A 23667-nucleotide genomic window follows, 5' to 3' on the forward strand; every position below is an offset into this window, starting at 1 on the left:
TTTTATGCATGCTTTCTCTTTTTTTTTGGTCAGACAGAGATATGATGGAAACAACTTCATTCAGGCTCTAAGGCCGTAATGTCAGAGCAAACAGCCTCTGCAAGCCTTACTTCAGCTACAAATATCTGCTATTTTCATCTACTCTTTTAGGCATTGCCTGTATAAAATTCTTGCTATAACAATGAGCAAAAATAAACCAGCGTCACTGTTTCACACTGTTTACACAAAATTCTATACAAAAATGTTTAGCAAGATGTGATCGCAACAATTATCTCCTCTACTTTTGAAACTAAATCAAATATTGATAATTATAGTTGTGATTAATGATGTTTACATTTACTTATTTATCCAATGTGATTTTCGTGTTGACACATTGACTTAAGAAAACTCATAATACAAACACCTATTAAATTTACCAGTACTTTTTCAATGGGTGCTGCTCAGAATATATTCAGCTTTTGCCGTTCTGTTCTTTGTAGCACAACAAAGTAGGTGACAGTAGTTTTAACACACCCCATCTTAATACATTTATCAATGTCAGGGAAACGACTGGAAATGTTTCCACATGACAGAATGTATTTTGTGAAAACTGCAACATCCTTCTTTCAGTCAGCCGATGATCGATGTCCAGCAGCATGTGGTGAAGGGGCAGCGCTGTCACTCCAAGCTTTACAGTCCTGTCACTCAAGCACTGTGGAGGCAGTGTTATGGATAATGTCTGTGTTTTTGAAACTGAAACCTTATAAAAGCTTTCAAAAGGTTAGCATTATCACATCCTGGAGGTGTTTGAACTTTTTTCTGTGTTTGTATTTGTATTTATGCTTAGCCTAGATCTCATTAGTTCACACTTTTGTTCTCTTCTTAGTTTATTCTTGTTTATTTATTCCTATTTTTTAGCTTAGGCATGCTTGCTCTTCCTATTAGACTTGTGTTTTTCCTTGTTTATTGATTAATTTTCCAGTTAGTGTTTACTCCTCCTCAGCTCCTCCTGTGCCATTAACGCCTCTCCCTCAGCCTGCCTTCCTGAGCTCCATTCTCAGCTGCAGCCACCTGCTTCTCATGCAATAATCAGCTCTTTGTATACAAGCTCCCCACTTTCATTTAAAAGTTTATAAATACATATATAAACCACAGGCTACATAATTTCTCAACAAAATCGTCTACTCTTATAAGAATTTCGGTATCTTATTTTGAAAATCTAAAAAGGAAGCAGTATCATTTGCAGCTTGACGCCTGTGTGTGTAGTCCTCTCTCTCCTCCGCTTTGCTTTACCCACTTGGCTTTAGAGGACGTACCGGTGCACCTTACAGTCCTCGGTGTCTCCGTGGCGCAGAACGGGAGGGTCAGCGCTCCGTCAGGGACGCGCTGTGCCCGGGTTCAGAGCATCTGTCCCTGTCCGCTGATCAAATCCGTCCAGAACCAGGATCTCTTACCAGCTGTCATTTGCTGCACTTTTATCAAGCCGGCTGCGGCGCTTCTGGACTCTACTTCTCCCACTCATGCCGGCTGAATAAACTCATTGATCACCGATTAATTTGGGAATATCAGTCACGGCAGATCTACTGATTCTTACTTTGGATACAAGTCGGATCGGGGATGAGGATCCCAGTTTAGTACTGTGGTGAGTATACTGGGAGAGCAACAACTAACCATATTAGCATATTAAGATTGCGCTCACGCCCTCAGCCTGTGTAGTGTATTAGTTAGTGCATGTGTTTATGAGGTGGTAACATTGTGGATGAATCGCCGTGTTTTCGCGACCGAAACTTTACTGGACACACTATGCATGAGCTCATCAGTCATTCTGCTGTAAATAATGTGTCGCGCCTTGCATCACTTTACTACCGTGGAAAAAAAAAAAAAAAACACAGGGTGAACCGTGAGTCAGCTGCGTGCAAAGCCTGTTTAAAGCGGAGCGAGTCGTCGTGTCTTCTACCTTCAATACATTTATATAAGAGCAAACAGCATGACTGACCAGAAAAAAACAACAACATAGCAGAAATACACAAGTTCAACAGATGTCACATGCTATTCTGCTGGGGATTCAGGTCTGGGTTCACATTGTACAAAGCATAATTCTCTCTTTATTTATTCTTATTTGTAAGTTAAAGTGTATGTAGACGGTATGGGGCTGTTTGTGCGCCCTGCTGCCAAATTATTATGTGTAAAAATACACACTAATATCACTATTATTATTTTTATCTTGTCATTAATGTCAACCCCACGAGTCTTCGGAATTTATCATTTGCGCTAAGGTAAAAAATAAAAAATAAAAAACAGAGGAAATACTCGATTAAATATAATTAGCAAAAAAAGCATAGCTTAATTGCTTGCCTTACCAAAACAGAAAGCAGTTTTGGTAATAGAAATAGTGTATTTTATCTTACTACATGAGGCACAAACTTAAAGCAAATGTTTCACCAAGTAACACACTTTCTGCACTTAAATTGCAAAACAACTGTACCAAAACCTTCCGATCATATAGAGCAGAGATCTGCCAATATAGTAAAGCTTTGGTCTTAAGCTTCTGGTCTGTGGCTTATTGTATGATACTGATCTGATAAACAAGACTTTTTTGTTGAGCTGCATGTTTCTTATGCCAGTATATGGCAGCATCTGGGTTAAGCTGCTTCACTTGCACTCACTCTGATTGACTGAGGCGTTGCTGTCATTGACCCCATCTGAGGCGGGCTGCAACTTATTCTGGTTTCAGATTGTGGGAGGTGTTAATAATTTAGAACTTCCTGGGCAGATGGACTGAGCTGTGCCTCAGTGTGACCCAGGGACCACCAGTTGAGCATCACTGTTGAACGTGAATGTCTCCTTCTGATGCAAGAGATGCACGGTTGCTTGATTCACATGAGAGTAACGTTTCAACTCTGTGTTTATTTAGTGGGAAAACTGCAAAGGACACACTTGCTAACAGGGGATATGATGCACTAAGCCGGTGCTGCATGTGTCTCTGTACTAGGAGTCGTATGCATTCCTCCTCTGCATGCTCTACTGGAGGAGCTCAGCCTTTTTACCATCCGATGATGCAGCAGTAGCTTATAGAGCATTTATCATCTGCCTTTCACAGCTTACTGCAAAGTGAATGAAAATAAAAGCAGCTGTGTCCAAAGAAGAGTCAGGTGGAAACATGTTTTTATCCAGATTGCTCCTAATCTTACTTCTGCTGTTGGAACTTGCAATACACACCCACTGTCAAAGTCTCTGCAGCATGTCTTCTTGCTGTTTGAAGGCCCATTTAGAGTGTTTTGGTAGTATATAAATAACACTAAACAGAATTGCATGTGATGCTTGTCTGCGATGATTAAAATTAAATCATGCTCTTGTCGCATCATCGTCTTCTGCTCTCCAGTGATCAAGCAGCTCTTTGTTCGGGCTCTTCTGGGTTCACCGCTTCAGTTGACCTTGTCTGTGCTCTGACCATGAAAGCCTGCTTCCCTAAGCAGCAAGAACAGACATGAATTAAAAGAGACAGCTTGCTCCGGCGGTGCTGAAGACAGGGAGTCATGCAGATACGAGCCACTGAAAGCAGGGGTCGGTCAGAAGTCAGCGGTAACAAGAACGCAGCAGGTACAGGCAGCAGTTGGGTCTGCAGGGAATAAGCGCAGCCTGGTGGATGAGGATGTGAAAGAGAAATGTTTTTGGAGAGTGAGGCCAATCTTTGAAGATAATTTTAGGGCAGATTAATGTGGAGGTAAACCCAGAAGCTGTTTGTCTGGTAGATATGACAGTTTTATTGTCATCAGGGGGTTTATAGCTGTGTCTGTGTAGGGAAAGAGTTTTGTGTTTGCCAAAAAAAAATATCTGACTACTGTATTCTGCTCTGAAAACATGATGGGATTTTTCTGTTGTCCTGTGGCTGAACTGTCTCTCTGGAAATGTGATTCATTTGGTTCACTTGGATGGGACTTATTGTGCAGAGGTGAGGTTAACTTATGCTATTGTTAAAGACATCACAGTACTATTGCTAAATACTTTTGAATTTTGTGTTTTAATTCAGATCTTAGATATTTTTTTAAACGGTTTCTTTAAGAACTACATATAAGAAAATATAATAACAGTATTAAATATTTTTTTCCAGCTTGCCTTAGTAATTATTAAATGTGTTTCTTAGGAGTAGAGATGATGTCATACCTTGTGAGAGAGAGCAGTCACTACATACAGGGATTCCCTCAGTGTATTACAAGCCTGGTGGGCCACCAGGCTTTACTTGCCCCACCAGGCTTTGCATTGTTAATTTATCTTAGGTATTTTTAAATTACTGCCTTTTTTAAGAATTTATAGTTGGTGTTTAGGTATTAATCTCCCAAAAATGCATAACTATCAAATAATATTTTCAAATTTCCTGTCAACTTTAAACATTTTTTTACTCAAAAAATGGTGGCTGGCTGGATGACTGCCCTAGTGCCCCGAGCACCGGGCTTAGCAAGTTTTCTGGGGGAAACCCTGACATAGTCCTACTAAAGTTTTATAACATAAAATTTTTTACAGTATTGACATTTTAAATCGGCTTTTACATCTTATCTTAGTGATTAGCGAGCTAGCATTACTAAAACAGTAGTGTGTATGGGTATTTTCTAGAGTGAAGCTCCTTACCTTAACGCCGATGTTCCTAAATCCAGTATGTTTGATGACAGAAAGAGCCTGAGAGCTGGAAAGCATAACACAGAGCAACTTTGTTGGAATACATTCAGCCTTCCTGTTATCTTCTGAAAGTCTTATTCTCTCACAGCTGGAATGAGATGAACTGAGATGTCTGTGAATCTAAAAAGCCATCTAGCAGTTTTTTGTGCTTCCTCTAAATGTATTTTTAAACACCTTATTGACATTAAAAATACCTGACACTGAATGAGTCCTTTCCTCTCAGGAGCAGCTTGCGCATCAAAAGTGTGTTTTTAGGTCTTCTCTGCTAGCTGATCTCTAATTTTATCATTATCTCAGTAACATTTGGCAATACCTCTGATATTTTGATGCTCTAATCAAAGGACGTCCCAGTGTGTTTTGTGATGCAAGTTTAGGGAAATGGGGTGACTTTACCAAGCAGCAGCTTTTTTGCTTTCAACCTTCAAGTAAATACATTCCACAATCACAACAGCCATTAATGTTTAGTGCTGTGTCATAATTTAACATATCATATATATATAATATATTAATATATTTATAGTGCTGGTTATCATTAACATGCTTAAAAACACCACTGCACGTGCTAAAAAATAACTTGTCGCAGTTCAAACCTGTGGAAAAATCTGACATTTTGCATCATTTATCCTTTCCTCGTGTATTTTTTTGTTCTCTCACTACAATGCTTGTGAACTTGTACAAAGGTTGACAGAGTAAGAGACCCAACACTGTGATGGCTTGTGCCTCTGACAGGCCTTCAAATGGGCTTTGGCTCCATGACAGCTTTGCCTCTGACACAGGGATGATGGGGCTGATTTCGCCGAAGGGTCGCGTCAGATGGACTTCAAGTCTGGAATCGTTCTGTCATGAGAGACGCAAAGAGAAGGAGACCGAAAGACGGAGGGCAAACAAGGGATTCTGGGGAAACACAAAGAGAAAGGAGTGGGCGTCACAGTAGAGACACAACAGGCATCTAATTACCTCCCAATATGAGCTTTGACTCCATGGAAACTGCCTGTGCTCTCCAGAGCTGCACTCACCTCCCTGTATGCTGTCTTATGTGCAGCTATTGGCGGTCAATCCCTATGGATTTAGAGGGGTCACCAAAGCAATTGAAGCTTATTAAATCCCTGTTGTGCTCAGTAAACCATTGCAATAAGCATTTAGCTTACTCCAATCAGTAGAAGCTCATAGTAATAAAATTATCTATAGAGTTGTACCATTTTCTTTGCTCAGGTGTTCCACCTGTTAATGATAAATGTTCCAAATCAAAACCTACTGAACCTAATAACAACTTAGTATGCAAGTACTGCCACGTCTGTTTTATCAGTTTATAATAGCTGTCAATATAGCAAAGATATATATATATATATATATATTTTTTTTACATTTCTCTTTGTATTGCATCTTAAATGTCAGGCTGACAATAAATTGTGCACTGAGATGTGGCAGTAATTTTGAAATACTTTGACTCTTTTTATCTTTTAATAAAAAATAACTTTTTATTAAAAAATTATTAAATAGGTTCTTTATCTCAAGGCTAAATTCAGGCTTAATTTAATTAAATAGTGAAATACGAGTGTTACTCTGATCTTGTGTTATTTGTTGGCCATGATTGTTTTCGGTTGTGCATGTATTTAAAATTATCCCACTTGAGCAAAATTGACTGAGATATACTGTGATGACATCTTTGCCAGAAATGATCAAAACTAAAAGAGACTCAACTTTGAAATCATATGTATTGCTTAGCAACGCATAAAGGCCGAGTAAGAACTTATCTCACAACCAGGTTTCTGGAAGTAAACCTGTAAATGCTGACAGGCTTCTGCTTATATGGCAAACTTGTTTGGAAATCTTCAAGTGTTTTGTTGTAAGTGCCGTATATCACCTTGCTACAATACATTATTTGTAAGGGAGTGTTGGCAGCTGACATTTTTGCTGTAACTTAGGCCTTGTTCACGCAGCTGTTGTCCCACCCATCCATGTGTCCAGCCTAATTTATGACAGCAGCTTCCATGAGTAAGATGAATCATGCTGCAGGTCTGCAACAAATTGTTCAGGAGCTCCAAAGTCTGTTCTGAACCACCCTAGATCAACAGGATCTGAAGTGCACAGTGATTTTCTGATTTGCCTCACCTCTAATCTGTTTCATGGTTTTAAAAAATGGGATTATCATGGCATATTGTGTTGTCCACATACCAACCTGGAAGTAGTTATGTTTTTGTGAACCCTGACCACTGTTTGCATAATCATGTTAACACACATGGTGCCTGCATGGAGAAGGAAGCAGGCCATGCCGCTAATTAGCATGCGTCTACGCCATACATCAGCGTCAACACAGTGCATAGCCTCTGGCCTCTCTGCTTGTAATGAGCTGATAGATGTAGCTTAACAGGGAAGGAGACAGCCGCGATGAAATTAGTACCGTGTGGTTATTAGATGTGCATCTGCTTCAGTCTCGCTCATTAGCTCGTGGCGGTTCGCTGTGCAGGTTTGAGTCAAGGAACAGGAATGAGATGCTGACGACTCTGTTTGGAGGGACAGCTGACTTATGTTGTCTTGTAAAGAGCAAGACAAAATCACAAAACAGGTTAGTCACATTTGACTGCAAATTTAAATATAAATAACACATGGCGCAAATTTGTGCTCAGCTGTAATTATCTGTAAGTAACATGATGGACTGACTAAACCCATTGTGTTTAGTTCATTTAATTGCACCATTTTCAAACTGAGTGTTTTTTCTCCACATGTGAAGGGGTTTCAGAAGCTGGTTCAGGGGTTAATAGTGCGAAATTACAAAAAACTGTCAGAAAACTAAATAAAAGTTTAGTTCAGGATTTAGTGGTATTTTTTTTTCTAAATGTTAAATTTGATCATTTTTTAGTTGCTGTTTTGGGTCTGCATTGTAAAAGTATCCAAAGCCCTTTAGATGTTTCACATTTTGTCTCATTACAGCCACAAATTCAAGTGTGTCTCATTGGGATTGCATGGGACTCACAACACAGTATAAAAAGATATAGAAAAACGTTTGTCTGTGTTTAACACCTGGGACAAACATGGCTGCATCCATTTACCTACTAAACCTGACAAACTTCCCTGTTCTTCCTGAAGGAAAGCATCCTCACAGCATGATATTGCCACCACCGTGTTTCACAGTGGAGATGGTGTGTTGTGGAGATGATGTTCAGATTTTCACTATTCGTAGGTTTGCACCCATTTGCTTTTACTGCATGTTTGCTTTATCCTCCTGCTTATGGTAAACTCCTAAGCAGGATTTCATCTGGCTTACTTTCAACAGTGGATTTCTTCTTGCCATTCATTCATTGAGACCAGATTTCCTGAGTTCTCAATTAATAGTACTTCCACCTGAGCTATGGTTCTCTGCATCTCTCTCACTTAAGGTGGACAGTTATTTGTAGGGTTGTATGTTGGCTATACTATTTATATTTTTGGATGAACAGTTCCTTCTAAGATGGCAATTTTGTTTCTTAAACGACCAATACTTTAAACCCTTTACATATGACCCGTTTGGTTTGCTCCTTGATCTTCATGATGCTTTAGAAAAACTGAGGATTTATACTGAGATTAAAAATATGCACTTGTACAACTAAAAGGCTTTTAATTGCACGTGTGCTAAATAATTTTTTTTTCTAAATGAATTAAGCTGCGAGTATCAGAGTGAAAGGAGGACAAATAAAGATCCACTCTGCGCTTTTTAAATTTTTATTTTTACCTAAATATGAAAATCATGCAGAATTTATTTTCTCAGTAGTGCTTATATAGAGATATGTATTATATCTGCCTTTCACTCAAACATAAAATCCAGCAAAAGAAATTGAATTTTGCGGTTGTAAGATGATAAAATGTTGGGGTATGAAAGTTTTTGCAAGGCTCTGTGATTTTATACTTTATTACATTTGTCACATTTGCACTTAATTGTGTTTCAGACACTTTTTAAAAAAGAAATGGAGTCATAGGGCACCACATGAAGAAAAAAAACAGGTAATAGATGACACAACATGGACTAAGATGCACTTGGACTGGGCCTGCCTTTCAGTGAGCCCATACACCAACACAAACGCTTGGATGCGCACAGCTGGCCATGAAGGGAATGAGGACAAACACACACTTGCAAAGATCATCTCCATGGGCGCAATTATCCAGGGAGGATTTCACTGATGGAGCTGTCGTGTGTGTGAAACAGGTGCCACATTATGAGTGTGTCTCTGTTCAGTTAGTAAAGGGGAATTACAGGGGAACTCCAGTAAGGAGGATTGAGGTCGATTGTGATTGTTGCTTCTGTCAGGCGTGGACCTCATGGAGAATCAGAGGAATGAGTGGAATACTTTGCATGTAATTCAGTCCTGTGTGTAGCTCCTGGGTGGGCGCAACTGTGCATGCATGTGTTTGTGTTTTTTTGTTTTTTTTCCCAATACACAAAGAGCTCATTTTTTGTCTGTTACCCAACAGCAGTGTACTGGGGTGGTAGTGCGCAGAGCAGATGCATGCGTGGTATTTTGCGGTCGCTCTGTAGAGTCACTGTGTGGTTTAGCAGCCAGGTTGGCTCAACTCGGATGCCACGACATTCAGTCTGGATGCCAAAACACATTTGGCCTCCCGTGGAGACTGTTGGACAGCCAGAAAGCTTCTCATGCCAGTAGCTCCTGCTGGGGGAGCAGACTCCTGCAGGGCCATCTGTACTGGACACGTTAGAAAGTAGGGTGTGAAGAGAAAGATTCAGGAGGAAAAGGAGGAGGAGGAGGAAGAAGAATCGAGGAGGAAGGATGACAAAGAGGGATTTTCCTTTACCTTTACCTTAATTGACACTGCCATGTGTTTCTCTCTCTTTTCTTTTTTTTTTTTTACACTTCAGCTTTCAAAGAACTGAGAGGAAAATTTAGGCCAAAGTTGCATTTCCCTGTGGTACACAAAATAGTGTCAGGCCCCAAAAATACGCAAGGATCTGCTTTTGTGGAGCACTCTTCCAAAATAGCTAAAGTGGAGAAGTTGTGACGTGTTAAGTGGGTGAAACATGTGGATCCTAAATTAGAAAGGAAGTGTTAGCGCATGTAAATCAGACGGTAGTGGAGGGAGCCGGGGGGGAGTCGTATGCCGACTGCAGTGGAAAAGACGACTTTATTTAGTCTGACAAGGCACACGTGTAACAGTAGAGAGTCTAGACTACTGTATCTGCACTACAGTACACCCAGAGGTGTGCCTTCTTCTCTTGAGCGAGTTAGAGGTAGCAGCTTTCACCACATTCTTGTTTGAGTTTTGTTTTTTCCCTCGCTTCAGCTGTGACTGCTGCTGAAACCAGGAAACAGCGACAAAAACAAAACAATGTTGCTGCAATACCCAATGCCGGATAGTCGCTTTCCTCAGATGACGTGCTGCTCTTCAAAGAACCGTGTTGCATCAGTCGTCTTTTTCTCTGAAATACTTTATTCCAAACACATAGAAGTCAAACAGCTAGATAAAATTGAAAGTGAATATACACAAACACTTGCAATGCATACAAATGTGTAGTTACATAAGGAGATCAATTTCTTAAAACATAAGTAATGGACTGGTATGCAATAATTGGGGCATGATAACCTTGAGTAATACTGCAGTGTAATGGTATTTCCATTGAATAACATGACTTGGATGCCTTTATTTAACAGGGTTAAACAACACTAATGACTTGTGCTGCAAAAACTGCAGCTAGAATAACCTTATCTCCATTCTCATTGATTCTGATGAGCAAAAACAGAATTAAGACTAAATAAATTAGTAGTTTTAATATAATGAAATTGACACCTTTTGCAGTTTTGCTTTTTAGAGCATTGCACAAATATGTCAGATTTATGATAGAGGGATAATTAGTCTACTCAATTAGAAGGTCTGCAGCTAGAGCTTTAAAGTAGTAAAGTCAAATAGTAGTACTTTAAAAAGGTGATGAATGGCGCTGTTTTAGTTTCCACACAACTTCTGCCTCAGTTTTTTTTAGATTAGAGATCTTTCCAAACAGGAATACAAGAAGAGAGTTTAGGAGCTGTTTTATTAAACTGCTCTTACACTTTGATTTGAAGAAGATTTCTTACATTTTGATCTAAATGTGAAGAAATGAAGGATTTTTGTGGAGCATCAAGTGTAATTTCCACCAATTAATATAAAGTGCAGATAAATGTGGGGAAATTCATAGAATCCCACTGTAGTTTGACCAGGTTTGCAATGTTAGGTAATTATTAGCTGAATTAATTAGTGATGGTTTGTGTTTAACTTTCAGCTTGAGCTGCACTGCGTTGGTCTGTGCTCTGTATTACCAGTGAAATTGCCAGTCACTCCAGCACTGGTACCAGTCCTCTCCACCCCCAGAAGATGTTAAGATGTTTGAAAACTTTGGTCCCCTTGAATAATAATCAGCTGATGTTGTGAATCAATCAGAGAGTTTTCATTCCATCTAACTGAAATTTGTATCCTCTTATCACCTGGTCAGGAATAAGTTGTAATCTAAACTCTTAAGGAAATTTTCTTTCTTATTTTCTTATTTACTTAATTACTCTAAAGAAGTCATTTAGTCTTTTTTTTAAGTGCAAAGGATTTTAGTAACTATAAAAAGAGAACAAACCTACAGTGACTCTACATCTCCTAGTTTTAGATTTTGGGTGATTTGCCCTTCAGCATCAGTCAATTAGGAGCGAAATTAGAACATATCTCAAGTGATTTTACGACGCATGCTGCTTTCTTCATTGTGTGTGAAGGCGGCTCTACCATAAAAACAAATCTCCTGAGGCTTTAGAGAGCTGCTACTGTACATCTGCCCTTGTTCGGCCTTTGACTCTCTAATGGAAAAGGTCAAAAGGTTGCTGGCATGAAGAGCTAATGCTGATTGTTCTCAACAATTAACGCCTCAATGAAAGAGCCAGTTAGTCATCAAGTCTTGCATCCTGACATCTACGCCTACGATGTCATTTGTAGCCATGCTATTTATAAGGTGAGGCAGGTTTTACAGATACTAAATTTGAAGCTACTACAATGCAGAGATTAACTTAGTCAGGGCACTGCTTGACAGCTCAAGCAGGAATGCCATTGTTTCGTCAAGACATGCCACACACACACACAGACCTCCGAAGTCAAGGGTGCTGACAGAACAAAGCGGGTGGATCTCTCCCCCTCCGATGGCAGTGATAACAGCTTGAACAATGACGCTTACTCAGCTGTCTAGACTAAATCCAGAGACGCTTTCCATTGGCTGGCAGCTGGAGATGTCATGAGGGAATTGGCGCACTTTCAGCCATGCTCACCTGTTCTTAGCTGCTTGTTTCTCAGTGCATTGTTGATGCAGTGTGACGGGCATAGTGGGAGCTCAGAGCATAGAGTGGTATGGAAACAAGTTATATACAAAGTGCAGCTTTGTGTTTGGATGGATTCTTGACAATGCAAGAAAAGTGGTGGGAGTATCGTGGCTGTCACTCCGAGCACTGAGCTGAGAGTCGGCCATGGGGAAGTTGGAAATTACTCTGGGGTAAAACCATAACTTTACTGGGAGATTTGTTTCGGCAGTGTTCAGGTTTATGTGCATGGAAAAAAATTAATAAAGAAGGTAGTTTTAGCAATCAGTGAACCAGAAAGTAGAATCAAAGAATTTATGCTTAATCAGTCCTGATTAAGCATGACCTCAAAAAGCTGAATTTCCTTCTCCTTTTCATTAAATGTAATTTTCAACTATGAAAGCATCAACCAAGAACACATAGTTTAATACATTTTCCTGAGTTTAGTAGAAATCATATTCTCAAAAAAATCAGAATAATCTTTTCATTTCTTTTTCTTTTTTGTTGCATTCAAAATTACTTATATTGTCAGATTATGATTTTCTTCTTGAATGTACTTCAGTTCTTAGAAAGAAAATTAGAATTAGTCTGATTTTTAGCTGGCTGTTCAGTCCTTCACGAACCTTTTATCAGCCAGGAAAAAGCCTGATCTACACTTTTCTAACACTTAGTCTCTACTGAGTTTTTACATATGCATTTTTATTTCCTGCATTATTTATTTTGCAAGCTGGGATGACTCAGATCCGAAGAAACAATTTGCAAATACTTCCCCAAGGAAGGAAAATTTTTGCAAGACTTTTACATGGTTTCTTTTGAACACATAAGGTGGCGATGTGTTGTTATAATGTATGATGTCACGCTGGGTGAGAAAAATGTAGCGGTACAAACACCTCAGACCAAATGTCAGTCACGGTGGTGAAGAAATGATGAATTTGGCTCATTTTGCAGTCACTTAGAAGTAACAGGAATTTTTCAGTATAACAAATTATGTGGCACGCAACAAGAAATGTATTGCAAACATGACAAGGTATTTTTTAAATAAAAATCTTTAAAATGCGTCTAAGTGTTTCAGCAACTTAGTTGTATGAGGAATTTTTTTTCACCATCTTTGTCATGTCATATGGCAAATGACACAACAGCACAAACGCCGGTCGTCCATGTCGACATTTTTGTAACTTTCCATTCATGGCGCGAGTACTGTTTGTCAAACAGAAAAAACGGCATGGTAGCGTCTGAAAGGAATTCATTTGAAAGCACATGGACTGTTCGAAATAATCTTAAAAGAATATTTATGTCCCAAGCCAACACTGAAGGTGAAACTGCGAGGTCAGAGTAGTAATTTGAGGAACAAACTTCCTCCACCTTCTTTCTCTGCCACCACTTGTTGAATGTAGACATATTTTTTATATGCAAAACCTTCTGCTGATTAAAATGAGAATGCAGTGGCATGGAAATGTTTACCTATAATGCAAAAGACAGCAGCACAAATGTCTCATCCCAGCTTTTATGCATGGTTATGGATTCGGCTTATCTTTACTCAATCTGGACTCCTTGGACTCATTAGTGACTGTAAAATTCAAAATTCTGACATGTTCCAGGTAAAATATCACAATTATGGCAGCAAATCTGCACCTGAATGAATAAATGAGACCACAGTCAAGGTGTTTCAGGCCTCCCTGTTTAAAACTTAAATAGTACATATATGTTTATCCTGTTCTCTGTTATGTGAACCATGAAATCATTAAGGCTCAATCCTAACGAAACAGGCAGACAAGGTCACAATATGATGACTGGTTTATTTACATGCTCAGTGATAAATAAACTGAGCTGAGTTATGCTCACATCCTGCAGGCTGGCTGGCAGAACTGTGATGAAATCGTAAATCAGAGCCTGAATTACGATTCAGGCTCGTAATTCCCCCACCTACTGGGGGAGGTGTGGAAAGCTGAGGAATACAAAATCGTCTGCAGATTATTACAAGAAAGAGAGGAAATGATTGACGTTGTGCTCACGTAGAATCAAGCTCAAAAACATGCGTTGAAACAATTAGACGCAAAGTAGTGTGGACGTTTGCGTGAAATACCTAAAATAATATCACAGAGACAATCAGAGGCGAGCAGACGTTTCTGCCGTCAATCCTCATGAGGAAGGTTCTTTTAGTTCCCATAAATTATTCCTTTTATGCTGCTGTTGTCAAAGAGGAAGGCTGGATTTGATCATGTCTGGGCATTTTTGATGGTGATGTTTTGCTACAGATGCATGTTGTAATCCAATCCAGGGGAGGTTGCTGCAAGGACACCCCAGGCTTGGCAGTTTGGGAAAATTTAATTGAGAAAAAGTGTTGTACTGTTATGAGAGGAGAGCAGCTTTTCTGCAGCTCTAATAAGCAAATTTAAGAGCTGCTTTGGGGGTTTCTACTGACTCTTCACAAATGGACAGATTAAACCTACATCACTGGGATTTCCCCACTGAAGTAATAAATAATGCCTCAACTAAACTGATTTAGTTCATTCGGGTTACCAGGGAAGTTTTCTGGTCTAGTTCTGTATTTTTCTTCGCCAGAAAATGGAGCAGACAGATGCAGTGTTGGCCCTCTTTGACTGCAGACGTTATGAGACATATAGATATAATGTCAACAGTAGCTATAAGTAGAAAGGAACACCACAATAACAGCGAACATGAAGACTGGCTTCCCATCCCCCAGCCCTTTGTCTGCCTGTCTGTGTGTATTTGTGTCTAGGTGTGCAAAAGTGCATGAATAAGCGCTAAAAGGTAGAGGGCCAGTGGAGAGATGAATCCCTGATGAAAAATTGAGACATGAGTTTTGTTTCCTTTCAGCATGGGAATGTGTTTGACCTCTCACCCCTGGAGCCCACAGCGCCTGGGGTCAAAGGATAGGAGCGTAAAATCAATGTAGCAAATCTAGAACAATAACAAAATGGTTGTGCATTTTTTCAAAAATTTAATGTTTTTTTGGTTTGTTGTAGTTTAGTAAAGCTCCACCTCGCAAAACCATTTGCAACCAGAAACTTAAATTTATTTTCTCTAGTTTTTTTTTTTCTTTTTTGCAACAGAAAGCCTCAAAGTAGAACAAAACTGGAACATGGATGAAAAAATGATAAATGCTGCTGTTGTCAAACACTTGTAGAGACACAAATGGTGCAGTTGGAGCTGAAAGTTCTGCATGTATTTTGAATCAGCTCTGGCTGTTGTCTTGACTACAAACAGCAGGAAGGAGATATCGTGATTACTTTTGAAATCAGTATTACCAAAGATTGCACCATCAACACTGGTAGTTTACTTGCTGTCTTCTGTCGCATTGATGTAGAACTGTTTTGCTTTCAGGCTCTCTGGTTACTTAGAGAATGAAACCAACTCTAAAGATGCAGGTGGACGTTATCAGTTTTCATCTGACAGACGAGGGACACAGATTCTTTTGCATGTCTTTTTTTTGGAAACTTTCTTGTTCAAAGCTCTTGTAGTAAAGGAGGTTTCTCCTGTTTGTGAGATGAAAGTGATAAAACCTCCACTCTGAGGATAACGGTGATCTCTGGTTTGGTAGCTTGTGTGCACTGAGCCAAGCTTTTTCTTTTCGTGAAGACAAAGAAGTACAGGGCAGCGTTGGGGCCGTGTAAGTGCTCGCAGGGTAAAACGGTCTCCAAAGCAACTCAGTGACCCATTTTCATTCTTCCCCGTCTCTTTGGGGTTTTGGTTTGAGAATATCTGCTGCGAAGATTAACATTGAATAGGAAATAGCTCAAATTTAATCAGTAAAAATAAAGGTCAATACAGACCCAAGCAGATGAACTAGAGAGGAGAGTGAGGAAAGTAAAATGATGACTTAACCTCATCAGATATGATTTATGAACATTTTATGTACATACAAATATAAATAAAGTTCAAATAAATCCTCTCATTAATTAATGATGCATCGACCAGTCTTCTGATTGATGCATGTGTCGCAGCTCCTTTAAAAGAGGTGGTAGTTTTCAATCCAGTAGAAAATAAATGAATTACAAGATCCCCATAAAGCCGTCAAAGCTTATGTCCCATCCTTTAACTATAATTTATCTACTCAAAAAAGTGCATCAAAGTGCACGATCTCAGTTGATGTGGTTGTAGAAAGAAAACAGAGTTCTTAGTTTTGATGCATTTATTTTATATATGGGAAATCAGTAGATTATTTGACCAGTTTAAGCATTTCATCCATTTTACTCTGTATCAGGTTTATGCATTAAGGGCAGTGAACGTCTCTCCACTGAGCTAAATCTGACATTTACATGCAGAGATTGAATACCTGTCATTAAAAAAAAGTTTACCAAATATTACATCTAACTAGAGGTGTTATTCCTCCTATTGTTGTTGTTATGACAACCACAAACCTATTTAGTGTGCTGCTGCATTTTTTTAATTTATTTATTCTTATTTGGGGTTTTTTTTTTTTTATCTTTGATGCTTTTTTAAATCATTTTATTTTTTAATTCAAGTGTTGTTCTTTTGTGTTATATTCAGCTTCGAAACCTGTTTCTAAATACATTTCTTCTTATTTTTTAAATTAAAAAAAATTGTTAAATTAAAAAGATTTAATTAATTAAAAAAGATTTATTCATATTATTTTTAACAGAAGATGTACATAGTAGTATTAGTTACTGTTGAACTTTATTAACACCAAAGTATGCTGTGCTGTGTTTTGTAAAATTTGAATTGAATTCTTTAGCCTTTTTAGCATGGATTCTGTCAAATCCATGCTTCTTCTTTCTCCACTATAGTACAGAAAGAAGAAGCAGCCAGCCACCTTCAAAAAACACCACGGAATAACATTGTGCAAATAGTTATGGGATTTCAGTGCAACATAGCTGTCAGTATTTTATTCAGGTGAACAAAAATTATTCTAGCAATTTTGGCAGCTGTTTGCTCCTATGAATAAAATCTCACAGGGCTACAAAAAGCAGAGGAGAACTAATCAGGATGCTGAGCTGAATGGGTCATCATTTATTCTTCACTATTCCGTGAATCGGAGTTTATCTTCAGTCTAACTCACTTCCCTTTTTCGACACCAGATTTACTGTAGATAATGGGAATGTCCACAAATCTAACAGCGCAATGTTTTAGTTAGTATTTGTTGTTATTGCTAGGAAAATACATGTGGAGACGGGCCTACATTTACATGAAATGTATTTCCTTTATTCCTCTTCCTCATTCTGCTTCACTCACAGTGTGTTTTCTGTGTTTGTGTTGTAGTCAGGAATGCCCCAGACTGTGTGCTCAGGCACCATGTTTACCACTTCCAGTGGTTTCAGCCCCCACCTGGCCTGCGCTGAGCCTGGGGAGGAGGAAGAGGATGGGGCCCCTCAGGAGGGCCCGGGGCCAGCAGCCTGTCTGGCTGACGGGCCTCCTATCACCTCTGCTTCCCTGGAGACGCTGATCCAGAACCTGGTGCCCACTGCGGACTATTACCCTGAGGTAAACTAAATTACAAGAATTATCTTATTGAATTAAATGATGTCTTACTAATCCCCAGAAGAACGTTAAATGGTTGAAAGACTAAATATTGAGAAAGTAAGATGACTAAGGTTTAGGAAAAGTGAGAAACACAGAGACCAAAAGTAATTACATAATACTGCATTGTGAAATGAACTCTGTTTGAACTCTTTTGGTTGATGACATGGACCAGCATTACTTCAGACTCCATCCAAGAGCTGAAGTCGTCATTTCCCTGATGATAGCTCTTTTTATATTCCTAAAGCTACTATATAGGACTGATGTCTGAGTCTGGAATCAAACTTCATATTTTTCCCATTTTTATTACAACCACAGACTTCAGTTTTTACTTCTTTTTTTTCATTGAAAAGAAAAGCAAAAACTGGGATGACCATTTGTATTCAAACTCTTTTTTTCTGGTCTTAGTATCAAAAACATTGTTGAAAAAAAGTTTTTGCCTGGAGTTTGCCAAATGTTGCGTAGAGGGTCAGGGCAAATATGCAGAACAAGATCAATGTTAAAACTGAACTTTTTGTCCTAAAGTCAAGACTCGGTGTGGTGAAGCATGGTGCTGGCAGTACCATGCTATGGGAATGCTTTTCTTCAGTTTGGGCAGCAAGGCTCCCCCAGAGTTGATGGAGAAAAAGATGGAGCTAAATACAAGACAGTCCTGGAGGAAAAGCCTATTAAAGGTTTCAAAAGTCTTGATAGTGGAGCACAGACTTTCCTTCTAATCCAAAGACATTAAACATAAAATAAGAGCTGCAATATTGCAGTTTAGATTAATATATTTCGGTGTTACAGTAGAACGGTTACATTGCATCAGTGGTTTCTAAAGTATTTACTCAGTGGGGACAAAATCAAACTTTTGCTGTTGTATTTTGTATTTGCAATTGTCCTACTTTAAGATTTTAATTCTCATAAAAGTCAAGCAGATTCATTGAAATTTAGGGTTTTATTTGATAAAATGTGAAAATGTTGTCCTGAATCAGTGATTCAGCAACACAAAACTCTGTACTCTAAATTCCTAATATGTCTTTTAACTTTGTTTGGCAGAGTTCACACAACCCCCGAAGACAGGAAACGTTTTTGTCTTTTTTCTCAGTTTGTTGATGACCTGCATCCGCGTGTCTCCGTGTCAGCTTGATTAAAACCCTCTCTGTGATCAGCTTTCAGATAAACATCTCCCGAAACACTAAAAGACTGAAGTGCGGCCTGAGAGAGTTGTTTCAGTTTACAGTCTCAGTGACAGGCGTGCTAATTTGATTATTAGCCCCAAGTCCCTGCTTAGTTTAATTACAGCTAGCAGGGCTGCTTTTATAGATGCTGTTGTGGGAGCGTCTCACTTAATGTCTTCCTGTCTCTTTTCACAGAAAGCCTATGTGTTTACCTTCTTGCTGAGCGCCCGTCTGTTCATTCCTCCCTCGGAGCTGCTCTCCAGGGTGTGTGAGCTGTGTATCAAACAGCAGCAGCTGGATCAGAGCCCGCTCGACACGGTCAGCGCCGCGCCAGACATTTTTGCACTTTTGTTTGTGCCCGACGCAGTTAAAGAGCAGGGAATCTCAAGGGCAGTCGTTTCTTTAAAAACATTTTTATTTGCCGACCAACAGGTTAAGGTACGCAAGTTTGGTCCTAAGATCCTGCAGCTGCTGACAGAATGGACGGAAACGTTCCCATCAGACTTCAGGGACGAGAAGATGGTTGGTCACCTTAAAGACATCATCCACAGGATAGCTCCATGTGATGAGGTACGCTAATGTTATCTTTCTTCGGAGATGTAGCAAAATCTTGCAATTTAAAATGGACATTTTTACTTATGGCTGCATGGAAGAATACTGTTTTCTTTCAGCAAGAAGGTCCTGGGTTTGAATCTGACCCTGGGGTCTTTTTGCATGTAGATTGCATGCTCTCCTTGTGCATACACGGGTTCTCTCTGGGTACTCTGGCTTCCTCCCAGTCCAAAATCAAGACTGTTCCGGTGATTGGTCTCTCTAAATTGCTCTTAAATATGAGTGTGTGCATGATTGTGTTGCGCCTTGATGGACTGGTGGTCTGTCCAGCGTTTCTCCTGGAGCTGGACACCTCCCTACGGTGGCCGACAGGTGCAAATGCGCAGCAAAAGAGAAAACATGCAAACAAACAAAAAACACGCGCACAAATTAAATGCGGCAAGCAAAAAGCGAATGAAATGCAGCAAACAAAAAAAGAGACGCAAACAAAAAAGAAGACACCCCCGAATGAAATGCAGCAAACAAAAAGAGACGCAAACAAAAAAGAAGACACCCCCGAATGAAATGCAGCAAACAAAAAGAGAGACGCAAACAAAAAAGAAGACACCCCCGAATGAAATGCAGCAAACAAAAAGAGAGACGCAAACAAAAAAGAAAACACCCCCGAATGAAATGCAGCAAACAAAAAGTGTTGAAAACGGAAGTGCTCCAGACCACTAGGGGGAGTCAAAGAAAATAGTATTCATTTCTATGGGACCAGATGCAAGATTCAGAGAAAGAAATTTGAAAGAAAGTAAAGGTACGTATTACTATATTTCTTTTCAGATACGCCGTCTTTTATAATATTATAGAATAACAGAATAATTTATGGGTAGCGTGATAGACTTTGTGTCAGTCATACCGTTCTGGGCTCGGTCTCGACTCTTTGACTCCCCCTAGTGGTCTGGAGCACTTCCGTTTTCAACACTTTTTGTTTGCTGCATTTCATTCGGGGGTGTCTTCTTTTTTGTTTGCGTCTCTCTTTTTGTTTGCTGCATTTCATTCGCTTTTTGCTTGCCGCATTTAATTTGTGCGCGTGTTTTTTGTTTGTTTGCATGTTTTCTCTTTTGCTGCGCATTTGCACCTGTCGGCCACCGTACCTCCCCCCCTACAACCTCACATGGATAAGCAGCTGTAGATGATGGACGGATCGATGGATTTTTCCTTATTATGGGATTTTATTTAGCAGTATTGGGGGGGAAAGGAGCTGGATGCAAATGCACACAACACTTCTTGAAATTTGTGAACATCATGAATTAATTTTCTACATAATTATACTCTACCCTGTGTTGGTCTATCACATAAAATCCTTGTAAAATATTCTGAACCTTGGAGCTGAAATGAGACCAAATATGAAAACGTTTATTGGCTCTGAATACTGCAAGGCTCTATATATCGAGGACAGACAGCCTTGATTCCATTATGTCTGTTTTTTTCTCATAATCCCCACTCATCTTACACCTGGACCAGAATCTCCTGTTGTCACAGTTTAACTGAATTTCTGTTTTCGGTGAGCAGGGGACTGATCTGCAGTTGAGTTTGGCACATTGAAGACTGACAGAATCAGTGTTTAATGTTTGGAGCTTGAAAAAAGTCTAAAAGTTGAATATTGAATCACGCTCTCCAGAAGACTTCACCCTGAGGGTAGATGTCCTCAGGGAACCGTCGCTGACACACTGGGATTTTTTTGCTTCCCTGCATGTCAAGAAATGTCACCATTTAGAGGGACCCTTTGGCTTCAAGAGGAACACCCATCATCCATATTTGACAAATTCGGAGTGAGGAAGAGTTGTCGTAGTAGAATTAATGAAGAGGAAGATTTCTTATCCTATCTGATTAAAAAAAAGTGAGAGAGTCAGTGTCAGCTGAGGAGCCCAGCTGTTGTACAATGTTACTGCAGGAGAGTGGAGCTGAGGGAGGAAGGAAGGCTATTAAAGGAGTAACTGTGAGGGAGAACAGAGAGAGGGATATGGGTGGAGAAAATGGATGCAGAGCCACAGAGAGGAAAGAGAGACGAAAAAAGGTGAAGGAGGAGAGAGATGAAGTCCGAGCAGAAGAGGAGAAGAAGGAGGAGGAGGGAGGCTCAGCAGGTTTTGATGAATGCTCTGCTATTTACAGCTGGCTGTCCTCGGCATGGGCGTGTGCATGCATGTGGGAGCTGTGGCTCTGGGTCATTTGTGAGACAGACTGACCTAATGGCCTCTGTGTGGAGCCATCTGCAAGGAGGGGCTCCGAGATTCAGGCATTCTTGAACACAACACACCGAGCAAATCACTGAAACAGTGAAACAACGAGTAACATTTTAGCTTTATTGTTCTTGAGCTTCTCTTTCAGTTTATTTCATGTTTTCTGTGTATTTTATTTCTTTGCTAAATTAGCATGCATTTTATATCTTAATTCCTCGAAACTACGGTGTCTTGAAAAAGTATTTATGCTACTTTAACTATCTCACAGTTTGTTACAATAAAATCTCAAACTTCTACGGATTTTATGTGAGAGATCAACACAACGTTGAGCTTAATACTAAAGTGGCAGAGACATAATGTAAGACTTTCACGACAAGCTCGGCATAGAGAGCATTAATCAGATCCATGATAACATAAGGTGGAAAATCTGTTGACCGATCAAACTGAACCACACCACCTGTATGATGAAACATGGTGGAGGCAGCATCATGCTGTGCAGATACTTTTATTCAGCAGAAATAGGGAAGCTGGTGAGTAGATGGGAAGAGCTACTGTAAATGCAGGACAATCCAATAATCTGTTAGAAGCTGGAAAAGACTTGAGACTGGCGCAGAAGTTCACCTTCCAGCAGGAATAATTCAGGTCAAACATAATGGACCAGTCAAAGTCCAGACACAAATCCAATTGAGAATCAGTGGAAAGACTTGAAAAATGATGTTCACAGGTACCTGGTATGAAATCTGACTGAGCTTCAGTTAATTTGCAGAGAATAATGGCAAAGCTGGGAAACACAATGCAGTTGTGATTGCAGCAAAAGATGTTTTTTCTCATTATTATCTCAGTGCGGCTGAATACCAAATAATTCAACACATTCTCACTCCCAACTCGTCATACATTGACGAGTTGGGACGATTTCTGACCATGCGTCAATATGTGACGACTTGGGCAGAGTCCTTCAGCGTCACATGTTGACGACATGGGAAGGTCACATGTTTTACGTGGATTATTGAAGCGAAGGGTTCTCGCAACCGCTGCCGACACTTCAAAACCCGACGATTTGGTTAGGTTTAGGGCAAAAATTACGGTAAGGCATAGGGTAAAACACCTCGCGTCACATATTGACGCAAAAGGGGTACCCTGCGCGTCAATATGTGACGCATGGTCAGAAATCGTCCCAACTCGTCAATATATGACGAGGACGGACCATCCCATGCATAAATATATGACGAGTAGGGAGTGAGAATGGGTTGCAACATTTACATTTTTTGCAAAAGAAAAAAGAAGAAAATTGTGAGACAGATGCTTTTCTCACACTTTTCATGAGTTTACAGATCACCATGTCCCTTCTGCTTCAGCGCTATGCAGAGCTGCTGGTCTGTCACAGCAGATCTCAATGAAATACATTAAAGTTTTTGATTATGAAGTGAGGAAATGTTTAAGAGCTATGATTTTTATTTAAACACGCCATGCTGTTTCAGAATCCTCACTACGTGGCACTCTAGTCATTCTGATTCACGCCTATCACTGTCCTACAAGACCATTAATAAATTATTCATCAAAGATGTCATTGATAGCTTCCTCACTCATCTGCTCGTCTGCCCTCCCTGTTCCTCTCCTCTCCAGGCGTACTGGAAAACCCTGAACCAGATGCTGCAGAAGCTGAGCCAGAGGTTGGCCCTGATGAGCCAGGGGGAAGAGAGCATCGTCAAAGTCTCCCTCAACGCCTCCTCCATCTCCGACAAGCTCGTGGCTTTCAAGACCAAGCCCCCACCCATCCAGAAGGACATGCTCTCCATCTGCAATGACCCCTACACGCTGGCACAGCAGCTCACCCACGTGGAGCTGGTGAGTCCTGAGGGAGGCCGAGTAGTACGGAGGGGTCAGACAGAGGTCAGGGGAAGAGACGGTAACGAGGAGAGTGGATGCTCGGAAGCGTGAGGGCTCTAAGGGTGATGAAGCATTAGCCCATTTCAGGGTCCTGAGCTTTGGACAAGAATCATTAAAAAAAGAAAGGGACTAGAAGGTATGGCGAAAAAAAATGGTTTATAGGAACCATTTTCTATATATATATACAGTAAGTATATATAACAATATATCATAGAAATAAGCGTCCATTAACACGTTTGGCTGCATTTCCGTAGTGGATTTTTTTTTTTGTCAGCATGCCTGAGTTAACCTGCACCCTTGTCTGAGCGGTGACATCACCCCAGAAGTCAGCAAAATGCCCGGGGCTGCGAACAAAGGGGATAAAACCACTGCAGATATATATGACCTGACAGCTTCACACTC

The 23667-nt window shown here is 40.0% G+C and overlaps 1 protein-coding gene across 1 annotated transcript in view; it reads left to right on the plus strand.

The window, feature by feature from the left end:
• Positions 1–1261: 1261 nt before the first annotated feature.
• LOC114139326 (ras-GEF domain-containing family member 1C) overlaps positions 1262–23667 on the plus strand; it is a 29861-nt gene continuing 7455 nt past the window's right edge. Inside the window, exons 1-5 of the mRNA XM_028009210.1 lie at positions 1262–1621; positions 17184–17405; positions 18797–18919; positions 19034–19171; positions 23002–23223. Coding sequence (XP_027865011.1) covers positions 17190–17405; positions 18797–18919; positions 19034–19171; positions 23002–23223 — 699 coding nt within the window. The 5' untranslated portion in view covers positions 1262–1621; positions 17184–17189. The remainder of the gene's footprint in view (positions 1622–17183; positions 17406–18796; positions 18920–19033; positions 19172–23001; positions 23224–23667) is intronic.

The sequence above is a fragment of the Xiphophorus couchianus genome, chromosome 23, assembly GCF_001444195.1.
Source record: "Xiphophorus couchianus chromosome 23, X_couchianus-1.0, whole genome shotgun sequence".
In the NCBI taxonomy this organism is placed as follows: Eukaryota; Metazoa; Chordata; class Actinopteri; order Cyprinodontiformes; family Poeciliidae; genus Xiphophorus; species Xiphophorus couchianus.